Source organism: Boleophthalmus pectinirostris, unplaced genomic scaffold (genome assembly GCF_026225935.1).
Source record: "Boleophthalmus pectinirostris isolate CB_2022bp ecotype Guang Dong unplaced genomic scaffold, ASM2622593v1 HiC_scaffold_4, whole genome shotgun sequence".
Taxonomy (NCBI): Eukaryota; Metazoa; Chordata; class Actinopteri; order Gobiiformes; family Gobiidae; genus Boleophthalmus; species Boleophthalmus pectinirostris.
This window is the reverse complement of record NW_026571353.1, coordinates 39537442-39552330: the sequence shown is the minus strand read 5'-3', so window position 1 is coordinate 39552330 and position 14889 is coordinate 39537442. Positions and strand designations below refer to the sequence as shown.

Here is a 14889-nt window from a genome sequence, read left to right as displayed (position 1 = left end):
AAATGAAAGTTCGACCGGCGTGAGTGTCCAAAAGCACTAAATATAAAAATGGACGCGTTTTTCATATGATTGGAGTATTTACAATTGTGCTTTACTCTGAAATGTAGGGGGCGCTAAACTGCAAAAAGCAACGTCTAGATAAACTTTATTACTGGGATTAAAAAAAAAAATGTTTACGTGGATTTGACTTGACAAGTAAAACAATTCTGCGTTTATTTCTTAGTTAATTGTTATTTTAAAGGTCATTTTATTAGTAGACGTTATTGTTTTACCAGAAATAAAAGAGAAATATTCCACATTATCGCTTATTAAACTATCTCCATGGCGATAACTGGGTGATGAGGCAGGTTACAGGTCACATCTGTGGAGAGGTGACCCTACACACACATTAAAGATGCGTGTTTTTTGAGGTATTTTAGCCAAAATACCAAAGTGTAACTGATAAATAGATACATTTAATCAGAACAGTCATGCGTGATGTCACATAGTACTTGGAATTGCAGTGGCCGCACATGTTTTTGATTGTTTTTGAACACAAAGCTGCAAATTTACCTAAAAAAAAAAGTACTAGGAACAGTAAATAACGCTACTGAAACACGATTTGCACAGTTTAGGAGTAAAAACGTGGATTTTGTCTTTAGTTAGTTTATCTTTTTTTAGTTTAGTCCTAATTTTAAAGGTGCATTGTGTGACTTTTCCAGTGGAGGTTCCGTCAAATGCTTTCAGGGTTCCCACTCTTTTTCACTGACAAAATTTAAAAACTTTTCCATGACTTTTTCATGGCCTAAAGTGAATTTTCCATGACTTTACAGCACCTACATGTGTAGAATTTATCATCATTTTAGGCCTAAATATGAAATATTAACTCTTTCCACTCACCTTATGGTTTGGGATTATAGTTTTTTTAACTTTCAAAATCCTTTCAGTGCATTTATTGTCGTCTCTTTTAAACAAAAGGCGCAAACCTTCGGAAATAATCATAATAGTCTCATGAGAACTTAACAGAACGTTGGAGTTGCATAAAATTCCATGACTTTTCCTAAACTTTCATTGAATTTACAAAAATCCATGACTTTTCTAGGCCTGGAAAATGCCACTTTTATTTTCCATGACTTTTCCAGGATTTTCATGAGCATTGGAACCTTGTGCTTTTCTCCATGGACATGTTATTGCTTTGGAATGTTTCGCAGTATTACGAAACTACGAGACTAAAGTAAAGGTACAGACCAAGTTACAGGTCAGACCTGTGGAGTCAAAATGCCTGTTTTCTCTGTATTTTTCTGCAATAAATCCACCTGTAATTGAATTATTTTAAGGTAGAGCTGTTTAATGTCACACTGTGGAACATTCCAGGCAGAGCAACGACGAATCAAGAGAAACAACAAAAAAGTTACACAGCGCACCTTAAAAAGTTGTTGATCTTTTTTTTGTTTTTGGTCATTTTAAATAAAAAAAATCACTTCCTACAAAACAATTTTACTTGTCAAGTCAAATCTACTCAAATATTCCCAATTTGTGTCATTTGAACGTACCTAGATTTTACTTTTTGCAGTGTACATGAAAAAATTAGTCAAAAAACTCAAAGTTACTGAGTTGTGTTTAAACCTCGGTCCCATCGTTCAGGTTGTTCCGAAGTTTGACCTCTAAGTTCACCTGCTTGACCTTGGCTTTGTCCTGGCTGCGGTTCAGAACATTGACGTTCCTCACGGTGCAGTGCCTGCTCCCGAAGTTCTTCTCCACGCACTTGTCCAGGCACACCTCCACTTTGGTGTTCAGCGGGTACTCTTCGTAGTTCTTCTGCGCCTGCTTGGCCTGCTGCGCTTTCCGGCACTTCCTGAACACGAACCCGGCCGCCAAAACGGCGAGCATCAGCACGGTCACCGCGGCGACGCTACCGCCCACGGACTTGCCCACGTGCGCCGTGTACGAGGCCGACGGGATGATCTCCAGCCGCAGGGACTTCATGTTGGTGCCGTTCTTCACCGCGTCGCCCTCGTTGTCGTAGATCAAGGATTCGTCCAGCGTGAGTTTGCCGGAGCGGTCCACCAGGTCTCGTCTGCGTCTGGACCAGGACTGGGACTCTGGCAGGGTCTCAGGTGGAGCTTGGGGCTGGATTTGGGGCTGGATTTGGTAGGTGACGGAGCGCTGGACTCTGGAGCCTTTGTGAGAGTCGGGGGAGATGACGTAGATCACCTGGAGGTACCACTGATGCCCCGCCTCAACCTGCAACACCAACAGGAAGTCATGAAGTCATGAATTATTTGGGAAAAGACACAGGATTGGGATCGTGAGAACAAGATGAGACACACTTTGTGTATATTCCTAAAAAAAACAAAAAACTTTTCTGTAGGGATGTAACAGTACATGTATTCGTGCCGAACCGTTACGTTACGGTACAGTTGGTGCAGGGCTGTGCACGAGTGAGTTCACGCAGTTTGTGCGTGTTTACATTTTGCCACTACATGTGCAGCTACACGGAGGCTCAGCTCGTTAATATTCATGAGGAACTTGTCTGTGATTGGGGCAGTGTTTCCTGCAGAGCTTTAGAGTTAGAGCGGTCGCCTTGACAACAATTGTCCTTTGCCTTGACTACGTCTCTCCGAACCATGTGAATTCTTACAAAACTATGGTTCTCACTTTCGCCTTTTTACCACCATGAAATCTCCACCCCCACTGACACTGTAACTGCAGCAGATCTGCACTTACAGCAGACAATGTGGACAAGTTGTTTTTTCTGGCCAAAAATATTAAGATTGAGTAAAACTTGATGCTGGAACTGTTTGTGCTGTGCGTTACTTTTTGAAAAGTTTTGTTTAATGTTTATAAGGAATTAATTTTTTATGATATTTCATACATTTGTTGCTTATTTGAGAATATATTATTTAACTTATTAGTATTACCAAACAACACTTTGCATTGATTTTATTTTCCTGTTTGTATAAAGTTAAAAGTAATTGTTGGTTTAATACACAGAAATAAACAAGCAAATGGTTTTACATTTTGTTCCCAAACTGTACCGAAAATGAACTGAACCATCAAAACCAAGGTACGTACAGAACTATGATTTTTGTACCATTACACGCCTAGTTTTAATTATGTTAAATTGAAAGCACTGGTTTGTATGACACTCAGAGAGCGCAGACCTCCGCCAAGGACTACCCCCATTTTTTATATAAATTGCAATAAAATCAGTCTTCTGGATCAGATCCGGATCAGCCTTTGGAATATGAAAGAGGATCCCATTGTCCATCCCTGAGTCAAATTTCATGGGGTTTGGTCAATAATTAACCGAGATATTGAGAAACAACATTTTTGGCCCCATTTACCACAATGTTAAGTAAAATTTCAAAGTGATCCAGAATCCAGGATTTCTTCCGGATCACCCCCAAAATGAAATCAGTTCTTCCTTTTCACATTTCCAACAAATCCTGAAAATTTCATCAAAATCGGTCCATAACTTTTTGAGTTATGTTGCCGGCAAAAACATAACCTCCTTGGCGGAGGTAATTAATGCTGATTGAGCAGAACGCCTTTAGACGAGGCATTGAAAAGCAGAGTAAATGTTATTGAGTTGCAGACGGTGGTAAAAAAAAATCAAAAATCAAAACACACAGGAACAACAAATCTTGTAGCATTTTAATTTACTGTATTTTACGGACGATAAGGCGCTCTGGATTATAAGACGCGCTGTCATTAAATGGTCTATTTTCAAACTTTTTTCACAAATAAACTGCACTGGACATTAAGCGAAACACAACAGCTCAACAGTTGGACTTTGTTTGTTCGTTCACAGTGACTCTGGGCTTTGTTCAGTTGTGGCGTGTAGGGAGGGTGTGTGTGGGACCAACGGATCCCAAACAGGTCGCGATGACTCAGTTGTTCAGTCGTGTCTAGAAGTGGCACATTGCACTCGTTTTTTTCGGTTCGTTCCTCCGTTCCGTTCCTCGTCGGCGTGGAGTGATGAGTGTGTGTGTGGGTGTGTTTCTCTGTGCGGTCGCTGTCTGCTCCATGTGTATTTGTGGCTTTGTAGTTTACTGAAGTCGTGCTGGGACACCTGAGTGGATTCGTGTATGGGGCGCTCTGGATTGTAGCGCGCGGTCGTTTTTTGATGGGGTTAGAGGCTTAAAAGCGCGACTAAGAACCCGGAAAATATGATAATCTTGGAATCTAGGACCGCCCCTGATAGAACCCGAGCCCGTGGACCAGGGTGTCCACAAAGCTCCATCGGGCATTAGCTGTGATTAGCCCCGGTCCTTTCGCCTCGCGGTCACCCGCCGGTCTACGCGGGCGCACATTTGGGCCCGTCCCGACATTTGGAACCGTAATGATGGCGTTTCACCGCTGCTGATATCGTGATGATTTTAGAGAATTTGTATGAAGAAAAACGAAAAACCCACCACTTCAGTCCAGGTTAAAAAAGCTTTGTAAAGCGTGTTACTGACATTTATACCAAGTAAAATATTATTATTTCTTTCCCTGTAAAGCCGAACACTGTTGGGCAAGTTACTTTAAAACTGTAATTTGTTATTTATTACTTATTACTTATTACTGTCATTTCAAAGTAATTCGTTACATTACAATATTACTGCATTTAAAATGTAAGGCATTACATTACTATTGCATTACTTTAAGTTACTCTCACCAAAATAACTGCGAAAAAGCTGAACTTTTGAGCCGTATATGGACTGAACCAGGACTAAACAAGGTCTAAACCAGGACTAAACCAGAGCTGAACCAGGACTAAAACAGGACTCACTGTCAGGACGGGCTCGAAGGTGACCACAGGAGAAAGGAGCGGCTCTGCTCCGCACCTCATGGAGGTAAGAGCGGCTGTTGCCCGATCGCTCTTTATGGACCCTGCTGCTCGGGCTCACGGTCCTGATTTCAGCAACTATTTGCGGGTACAAGACCCGGTGCAAAACTTTGCTACAGCGCGTAACTTCTACCTTCCTTCAGCGTGTTCAGAAGTCCAACTTTTTGTGTGATGGTTTGCATCGTCCTCTGTCTTTTGGGTGTGAGCGCAGGAGACTTTGTCAGTGCAGAACATTTCGTCAACGTTGTGGATTTTGTCGGAGAGAAAACTTGCAGACACAATGCACTTCAGAATCACACTGCTAGAGATTGAACATTTATTTAAATTTGGCAGCTGAACATATTCTGTACTGTACTGTTCAGGAGACAGGAGTCCCTCAGCCGATCAGGACACAGCGGGAGGAACGCAATACGTGTTCATACACTAAAAACAAAAGGCATGCAAAATTGCACACAAAAAAAAAAATTCTAAAAATCAGCGAGACCGCGAAAAGTGAATCGCGTTAGAGCGAGGGACGACTGTAAGCCAGGTCTAAACCAGAAGTGACCCAGGTCTAAACCAGAAGTGACCCAGGTCTAAACCAGAAGTGACCCAGGTCTAAACCAGGTCTAAACAGCGTAGAGTTCTGGGTTGGTCCTTTCACCCGCGGTTAACTGAAGGTCTGTCCGGCCGCGTCTCCGCGTTTCACCGCTGCTGATTTCACGGTGATTTTAGCGAATTTCTATGAAGAAAAACCCACCACTTCAATCCAGGTTAAAAAAGCATTGTAACGCGCGTTACTCTCATTTGTACCGAGTAAAATATTAACATTTTTCCCCCTGTAATGCCTTACATTACTGCGTTACAGCAAAAATCAACGCATTACTGTAATTCGTTACTTTTATAACACGTTGCTCCCAACACTGTACATATTATAACATGACCTCACCAGGTAGAACAGAGAGTTTGTCAGTTTAAGAGAAAAACTCAGCCTAAATATGCAGGAATTGTGTGTTAAACGTGTGAGTGAAACAAAACCCAACTCTAGGTCTATGTGTGTCTGCGCCGTGTGTGTTTACGGTTTTATAGTTCACCGAAGTCGTGCTGTGACACCTGGACACGCTCTGGATTGCCGGGAGCGCGGTCGTTTTTTGATGCGGTTAGAGGCTTAAGACCGCGGCTAATCGCCCGGAAAATACGGTAGTTCATTTACTTCATTCAGTTCACTGTAAGTTTGCGTGGAGGTGGTGTAAAGTCTGACCTTATACAGCGCGTCCACCTTCATGGTAAAGCCGTCCACTCCGGGCATGGAGCTCATGGACTGCAGCTCCGGGATCTCCGACGCAAAGTGAGCCTCGAAGGGAACGTCGTGGAAATATCTGTCGCACACCTCGGGCTGCTTACGGTCCTGGAAACACATTTATTAGGAAAATATTACGTAAAAGGTGTAACTTTAGCTCTGAACTAAAAGTATCCGGGTCATTAAAAAATCTATTACTAGCAAATATATATCTCATATCTACAAAATATTACAAGATGCTACCACAGAGAACACACTGCATATTAAAGGTTGTATAGAGGATTTTTTTTAAGGGAAGCGAAATACAGCGACAGTCCTTTTTCAAATGTTGTGCATGCGTGACACCACCTTCCTCCTTCACCGCTCCCTCAGTAGAAACACCTCCCGCCTCCTGACTCTAGAAATCAGGCTTGTTTACATCCAGAGCTCGTTCAGAATTACTGTTGAAGTGACCTGTCTAGAAATAATTTAGCGACCGATGCATCAGTTTTTAGACCCTTTCGTCTGCTTCAGTCACGCAATCGCTGGAAGGAATCTCTAAGAATCACCTCAGATCGGCTTTGCTCCTTTTCTCCTTCTTTTCTTCTTTCAACGACCTCAAAAACTGACTTTCTTTTGCGGCGAACTGGTCGTGGATTCTCGTCCGCCATCGCAACAAACTTTGTGCGAAATGCGAGGAAGCTACAGTTTGAAAAATCCTCTACGAACCACTGCATAAACCACGTAATCCCTGCGTGCTGGCGAGTCAATTACACTAGGGAGTTTGACTGACAACCTAACAGCCAATAGATAAAGAGGGAGCCTCGTTATTTATTGGCTAATGTTTATCTGGCCGCAACACGTCCACAGTTGATGGATTTTCATTCTGTTTTTTTTTTGGTCATCATAATTACAAGGCTGCTGCTTCTCTGTAATGGTATTTTAAACTTTCATTGACAATTTGAAACCAAAAAAAATCCTCCATACAACCTTTAAGGAGAAATGGGAATTAGAAATGAACACAATAATTAAGGATGAGGACTGGGATCGGACACTTCGGTAGGGATATAATATTACAAACAGCCCAGTGCTAAGTGAATTTGAATGGAAAACTAAAATTAGATTCTTTAGAACTCCTTTTATTACATGTCGGTTTGGTGGAACCTCAGATAAATGTTGGAGGGGCTGTGGTCTGGTGGGGGATCATTCCCGTATATTCTGGGACTGTCCTAAACTGACAACATTTTGGAGGGACGTGCAATGCCAAATTGAAAACTGTCTGGGGATCAAAATTATATTAGACCCATGTCTTGTGGTGTTGGGAATTTTTCCAAACAACCTAAGAACAAATAGCCATTTTCATTTGCTGAAAATTTTACTTTTAATTGAAAAAAAAATCCTGGCTCAGGCCGCTGCCCCCCACAATGACCCAGAGGAAAAATAAAATAAAGGATGTATATCATATGGAGCAAATAACTGCAAGGTTACAAATGAAGACAGATTTATTCATGGACAAATGGTCTTCAATTCAGGCCAATATTTCAAAAGGACGACTATCTTTTGTAGGATTTTTGTTGTAGTGTGTGTGTAGTGTACATTATGAAAGATGAATGAGGAGACTGTGTATGACTGTATCTATACTGTATACTTTATCATTTTACTTGTGTTGCATCCTTGCTGCTGTTTCATAATTATGTGGCTTGCACCGAAATTATTTAATAAAAATAAGTTCCAAAAAAAAAAAAAAAGTATCCGGGTCGGGGCTCGTACCAGCAGCAGGAAGCGGTACTTGAGGTGCTTGTTGGGTTGGATGCAGCCGTACTGGGGGCCCTCGTTGTACAGTGTCCCCGTGGGGTCAAAAAAAGGCACATATCCGTCTCGGCCCGTGCACAGATAAACCTTCTCGAGCTGCAGTCTGTACGCCGCGTTCAGGTTCTGCTCGGGATTCCACAGCACTCTGCCGTACAGAGTCTGACCTGCAGGGGGAGACACAAACACCGGGGTGAAAACAAACGTCATCCGAACACAAGACGCTAATGTTCAGACTCAATTTATCTACAAAATCTACAATGAGAAAAATGTCTTTAGTGTTTTAAAAACAGAAATAATTTTATAAAAGAGATCAACATGTTGACCATCCTTTTAGAAAATACAAGAACTTTTACAGTAATATTAATAATAATATAATAAGTCCTGGTTCAGTCCTTGTTTAGTCCTGATTCAGTCCTGGTTTAGTCTTGTTTCGGTCCTGTTTCAATCCTGTTCCAGTACTTGTTTGGTCCTGCTTTAGTCCTGTTTCAGTCCTAGTTCAGTCCTGTGTCGGTCCTGTTTTAGTCCTGATTTAGTGCTGTTTCGATTCTGTTTCAGTCCTTTTTTGGCCCCCTTTTCAGTCCTGTTTCAGTACTTGTTTGGTCCTTTTTCAGTCCTGATTTAGTCCTGTTTCAGTCTTGTTTCAGTCCTGGTTCAGTCCTTTTTTGGTCCTGCTTTAGTCTTGTTTCAGTCCTGGTTTAATCCTGTTTCAGAACTTGATTGGTCCTGCCTTAATCCTGTTTCAGTTCTGTTTCAAACCTGATTTAGTCCTGTTTAAGTCCTGTTTCAATCTTGTTTCAGTTCTGATTCAGTCCTTTTTTGGCCCTTGTTTGGTCCTGTTTTGGTCCTGGTTCAGTCCTGGTTCAGTTCTTGTTTGTTCCTGCTTTAGTCTTGTTTCAGTCCTGGTTCAATCCTGGTTTAATCCTGTTTCGGTCCCGTCTGAATCCTGATTTAGTCTGGTTTCAGTCGTGTTTCAGTCCTGGCTCAGTTCTGGTTCAGTCCTTGTTTGGTCCTGCTTTAGTCATAGTTCAGCCCTGGTTCAGTCCTGTTTCCGTCTGGTTCAGTCTTGGTTCAGTCCTGGTTCGGTCCTGTTTCGGTCCAGTTTCAGTCCAGTTTCAGTCCTGTTTCAGTCTGTACCCATAGAGAAGGCTCCCTTGTAGTCCATCTCGTTGACAGACACGTCGTTGGAGCTGGGGTCCAGCAGAAACACTTTCTCGTTGTTACAAAGCTGAAACTCCGTGTTGAGGGAGTAGACCACGGGCACGGGCCTGTTCGTCTGCTGGAACGCGATGGGCACCAGGAACCTGACACACGACAGAGAGACACCGCTTAATCCTTCACAAACACGCGACACAGAGCAGACTTTTGTTCTGTGGAGGTATTGTCAGAGTGGGTTCATACTTCTCTGGAGCGTGGGCCGTGCAGGACAGAGGTTTGTCTCCAGGGTCGATCCAGGGCTGAGTGGGCTGGACCGTACACGGGATGAGGAACGCCGTGTACTCCCCGGAATAGTCCTTCCTGTTTCAAATACAAGCACATCTTAGTACAGTTAGTGTCTTTGTGCATGTATCTTGTTACTTCTTTTATTACATAAACAATTTTTAACTTATCTTTTGCACTATTTACCATTTACTATTTATTTTTCATGCCTGGAATAGTGAGTCCTTTCGATACTTCATATGATAAACTTGAACTTGAAACATGCCGTTAGTCACATGTCCAAAGATTTTTAAATGCCACTGCTGATTGTACTTCCATTAAAGCCCTGAAGAAAACACTGCATGTCCAAACACGTAGGATTCAGTCCATGTTCTAAATAAAGGATTTTTATTCTCACAAGGTAAAAGAGCCTTAGGCTTAGACCTATTTCTGACTGCAGTTTGCACAAATACATACCGTATTTTTCGGACTATAAGACACACTTAAAATCCTTTATTTTTCTAAAAAATTTACAGTGTGGCTTATGTATTAATTCTGGTTGTGGTTACTGACCTCAAACAGATTTTATGTGGTACACAGCGCTCAAAAATCTGTCAAAATGTTTTAGTACGACTTTGGTAAACTACAAGGTCACACCGCTGGATGGACTGTCGGAGCATAGCTGCTGTAGTCAGGAGCCTCGCGGAGTCTGACAGAAGCTGAACAGCATCAGTGCACAAGGAGCGAGCTGTTTTTTTCAGCTCTTGTAGTTTATGCAAATGAGCCATGTGGTTTTAAGTTTCGTTTCTGTAAAATGTAAACAAATGTGCATAAAGCTGCATCAAACACATTATTACTCAATGTATATTTGAGTCGTCCTCGTAGGAAATAAAAAAAACAAACTTAAATTATCCACCCGCATTCACATTCATAATCCACATTCACCAAGACACGGAGGCAACGCCAAGCGAATTACCCCACGATCTGCCAGTGGATCGTGGACGCCTGGACTAAAGGATCAGTCTCAAGTGTCGTCCATTTGTTTCACTTAATGCTCCTTATAATCCGGGGCAACTTATGTATGAAAATAGACGAGAGAATTCAACATTATTGATATTGTGCTTTATAATCTGGTGGACTTTATAATCCAAAAAACACGGTACTAATACAGTCTCTTTTACTATTGTGGCCTAGTCTTTGATGAACAAATTATACTCTTTCATTCTTTACTGTCTTCCAGATATGTTTTTTTTGCTCATAGACATGTCCCTCCCTCAGATAAATCAGAAGTGGTGTCTCCGTTGTGTCTCTGACCTGCTGTAGGAGCTGGTGGCCCTCCACAGCTGGTACGGCGAGTCGAAGCTCTGAGCGCTCCACAGCAGCTGCAGGTCAAACTCCATTCCCCCCAAATGATCCGGGGCCATGAGACGAGACTTGTGCCCGGGCAGGGTGTGGTGCTCCGGCACAAACTGGCCTGCAGGGGGCGCACGGACAGTCAGAACGTGTTGGACAGCAGAGACAGGTCCAGGTTTTGTGTGTATGTGCTCGTGTGTGAGGGTGGTACCTCTGAACTTGGCGTGTGTTTTGAACTCGATGACCAGGCGCCCGTCGTCTCGGATGTAGATTCTGATGATCTGGAGTCGGGCGGAGAGGACACTGTCGGTCTGGATACCTGCAGATGGAACACAGAGGTCAACCAGGAGCTGCACACACACACATACACTCTGTTTGTCTGTATAAACAACAGGCAGAACATTACTAAAGGCTGTTACAGGTTTTGGCCCTTTTAGTATTTATCAATTTTGTGCTCCTGTTGCTTTTGTTTTTGTGTGTGTATGTAAATCTGGTCCGTGAGCCCTGGACTCAAGGTTCGCAGGAGCTGAGACCACCAGAGGGAGACTGGGCATCTGATCGCTCCCTGGACTGGCCAGACACCCTTCTGCCTCCACCCGCCCGCGGAGGCGTGGACTGCAAACAGGACCGTCTTCCGCCTGCTTGGAGCAGCTGAACACCTTCGTGACAGCTCACCATTTCTGTTCGGTTGTTTCATTCTGTTGTGTCTCATTTTGCATTAACTATGCCAACTGATACCTTTGTTATTTGATTTAGTTTGATACTTTGAGACACTTTTGTTATTCATGTAGTGCAACTTTAGTTAGGTTCTTTTTTTTTTTTGTAGTTTAGGCCTCTACAGTTTGGTAATTCCTTTTTGTTTAAACCCCTTTATTTCACTACCACGTTTCTGTTTTGTTTTTTTTCCTACACAGTAAATTAATAAATTCACAATTTTTTTGTTTAAACCCTTAACATCTTCAAGGCTGTTCGTCTCCATGGAGATAGACGATTTAAAAACATATTTTGGAACATTGAGACAAAGTAACAATCTCCATGAAGACAAGCAGGAGATGTGCCAAGGCCAAATCTAGGTCTAGGTCTCTACAATCTAAGTCTGTGGAGGGGCAAGCCAGATCACAGTGAAGTAAATGTTTACATTTTGAGCACTGACATCCTTCAAATGTTTTGTTTGAGTCTCATTATTGACTATAAAGAGCATGAATGTCCAACAGCCACTGCAATAATCCCCACTGTGATATAAGTTAACATTTTGTTTTGGTTTGACTAATTTAATTGCAGCTTGCAGTGAAAAACATTCAAGCAGAATTTACAACATAAAATTTGACTCTTGTGAGCTTTAAGTTGTGTTATAATGCTGTTATGTCATCCAAAACAGACCTGGAGTTGTGTTTTGTTTCATTTACACATGTCTGAGTACCTCTTTAATATTCGTCTGTCTACATCTCCAAACATCAAAATGCTCTGTTCCACCTTGTGATGTCATGAAGTGGTAGTTTTCAAGTGAACAGCTCCTTTTACCTTTAGTTCAATAGAGATCGGCAACTCCAGGTTTGTGTGTTAAACTAAACAAAACTCCAGGTCTGTTTTTGAGCAGGAAACAACACTGACGTTTTAACATTTGAAATTCATAATATACAAAAAGTTCCTTGTTCCCTGATCTTTAAAAACTGGAACTGAAAGAAAACCCGGAGCCTCTTACCTGTCCTCCAGAGCACGGTGTCGTAGAAGAAGGAGAACTCCATCTCTGTGTGGTGCTCCAGAGACGCCCAGCCCCGAGGAGCCGTCACGTAGATGTAGGACACGTACAGAGGAACCTGCACGGTCAGGAAGGACTGGGCGGAGTCACGTACCTGGAACACAAACAGTCTGTCACTTCAACAACAACAACAACAACTACATCATAGTGCAGTGAAAACAGGCTTGTTCAAAATCTTTTTTCCAATCCTTTAAAACACAGAAAATATTGTGTTACAAGAAAAATTGATGTTATAACAATATTCTCTTACTCACAGTTGTATTTTGATTGTCTCATGCATGTCTGAGTAATTCACGTATCTGTTCTGTATTTGGGGCTCAGAAAAAAAATCTGTTTTCACCAACCCCCTATCTACTTTAAAATGCGTATCAAACTTTTGATGATTCTCTAATTCTGACTTAAAGGTTGTATGGAGGATTTTTTTTTGTTTCAAGTTGTCAATGATAGATTATAAAGATGCAGTCGCCTTGTAATTATGATGACCAAAAAAAAAGAGAATAAAAATTCATCAACTCTGGACGTGGTGGGGCTAAACATTTGCCAATAGATAACGACACTGCCTCGTTATCTGTGAGCTGACAGGCTGTCAATCAAACTCCCTACGTTTCTAGCGTAACTGACTTGTCTGCGCCGCCGGTACGTGGTTTACGTACGACTGTCACACAGTCCACAGACGCACAGAGACGCACAGACGCTGTTTACTCCACCAATGCAACAGTTCTTAGCGGCTTTTTTTGACCTATATCTTCCTCGCAGTTTCGCACAAAGTTTGTTGCGATGGCGACAAGAATCCAGGAGCAGTTCGCCGCAAAAGAAAGTCCGTTTTTGAGGTCGCTGAAAGAAGAAGACAAGGGGAAAAGCAGCGAAGCCAAACTAAGGTGATTCTTGAAGATTCATTCCAGCGATGGCGCGACTGAAGCAGACGAAGGGTCTAAAGACTGAACCACTGGTCCACAAATTACTCCTGGACAGGAAACTTCTGCTTATTATGAAAACGTACTTTATTTCCAAGAGTTAGACAAACGTTTTTCAGGACACGAAAGCGATATCCTATGTCTGAAAACGTAATTTTCAAGGCAAAGAAAGAGTCCGCTTGCTGCTGCGTGTTGTAGCTAGTTCATTCGCACTGAATCTCCGCGCAACCTTCTCTGCACCCCTTTCCTGCTCCTGTCCCCGCTGCCCGATCCACTCTTCTCCCTGCTCCTCACTTCTCCGGGCACCGAATTCCCCTCTCTCCTCTCTCCTCTCTCCTCTCCTCTCTCCCTGCTCCTCACTTCTCGTCCGCGAACGAAATGTCCGCGCCCCCCTCCCCCGCTCCTCACTTCTCCGTCTTGCCTAACCAACACTGTAGTTAGTTGTTTACAAGTCATGTGCAGCACCGGCTGTAAACAAACCTGTTTCTGGCGTAAGGAGGAGGAGGGAGGAGGTGTTTCTACGTAGGAGCTGTGGGGGAGGGGGGTGGTTTCACGCAGGAGCAACATTTGAAAAAGGACAAACAGTCGCTGGATTTCTCCTTCCTTGGAAAATCCTCTATACAACCTTTAATTGAGTGCGATAATACCTGCTGTAAATATAAATGATAGTTTTACACATATCAAGACGCAATTTGTGAAGAAAAGTTGAAAAATATGTTGAAAATTACAGAGATATATTCAAATTTGATAACATCACACTGGGAGAATTCTGTCCAAAAGTTTCGCACAATTTACACACAAAAAGCACATTTTTCTGATAAATTAAACGGTACCACTTTATAATTACACCTTATTTAGCCTTAATAAAGCATGAACAAAGACTTAATTAATAATGATTCATGCTTAGTAACTACTTAATTATTACCTTAATTCACACTTGGACTTAATTTGCCTGTGCTGTAAATAGTTACTCATAATTATTTCATACTTAATTACTCATGAACTAACCATTTGAGCATTTATTAATCATTAGTAAACTATGAGAGAATGATTTACTAATAATACAATGTAATGATCATTCAGGCAGCTGTTATCTGTTAGTTAAGTCTTTCTGAGAGCTTTTCTAAAGTGAAGACTAATTATGCTTTATTAAGCATTTACTAAAGCATGAATCATTATTAATTAAGTCTTTGTTCATTATTAATTAAGTCTTTATTCATGCTTTATTAAGGCTAAAGTAAGGTGTAGTTATTATAAAGTGTTACCAATTAAACATAACTTAAACAAAATAAAGGTGCTTTTCTCTATTTTTATATGTCAAATAATTATGTCTGTGATTTGGACCTAGACCCTAGTGTGATGTCAGGATTTCCAAAAAAGAAAGTACAATTTTAAACCTCCGAAAAGAAAAACTAAATCTAAAATGTGTTGATCTTAACTGTGTTTTAGTGAAATGACTATTCCAATCTGTAAAAGGCACTATTAACAAACTGTTACACTATGATTTCCACGTGTTTTTCTACAAAACCTTCCAAACTCGGCCTGATGGAGTGTGCAGTACCTG

At 41.8% G+C, this 14889-nt stretch overlaps 1 protein-coding gene across 1 annotated transcript in view; it reads right to left on the bottom strand.

The window, feature by feature from the left end:
• Positions 1 to 1599: 1599 nt before the first annotated feature.
• The window catches only part of fras1 (Fraser extracellular matrix complex subunit 1), a 607084-nt gene continuing 593794 nt past the window's right edge, over positions 1600 to 14889 (bottom strand). Inside the window, exons 67-75 of the mRNA XM_055161976.1 lie at positions 14887 to 14889; positions 12355 to 12505; positions 10864 to 10971; positions 10614 to 10773; positions 9282 to 9398; positions 9018 to 9184; positions 7842 to 8047; positions 6054 to 6200; positions 1600 to 2223 (exon numbers count right to left, since the gene is read on the bottom strand). The exon at positions 14887 to 14889 is cut by the window's right edge and continues 212 nt beyond it. Coding sequence (XP_055017951.1) covers positions 1600 to 2223; positions 6054 to 6200; positions 7842 to 8047; positions 9018 to 9184; positions 9282 to 9398; positions 10614 to 10773; positions 10864 to 10971; positions 12355 to 12505; positions 14887 to 14889 — 1683 coding nt within the window. The remainder of the gene's footprint in view (positions 2224 to 6053; positions 6201 to 7841; positions 8048 to 9017; positions 9185 to 9281; positions 9399 to 10613; positions 10774 to 10863; positions 10972 to 12354; positions 12506 to 14886) is intronic.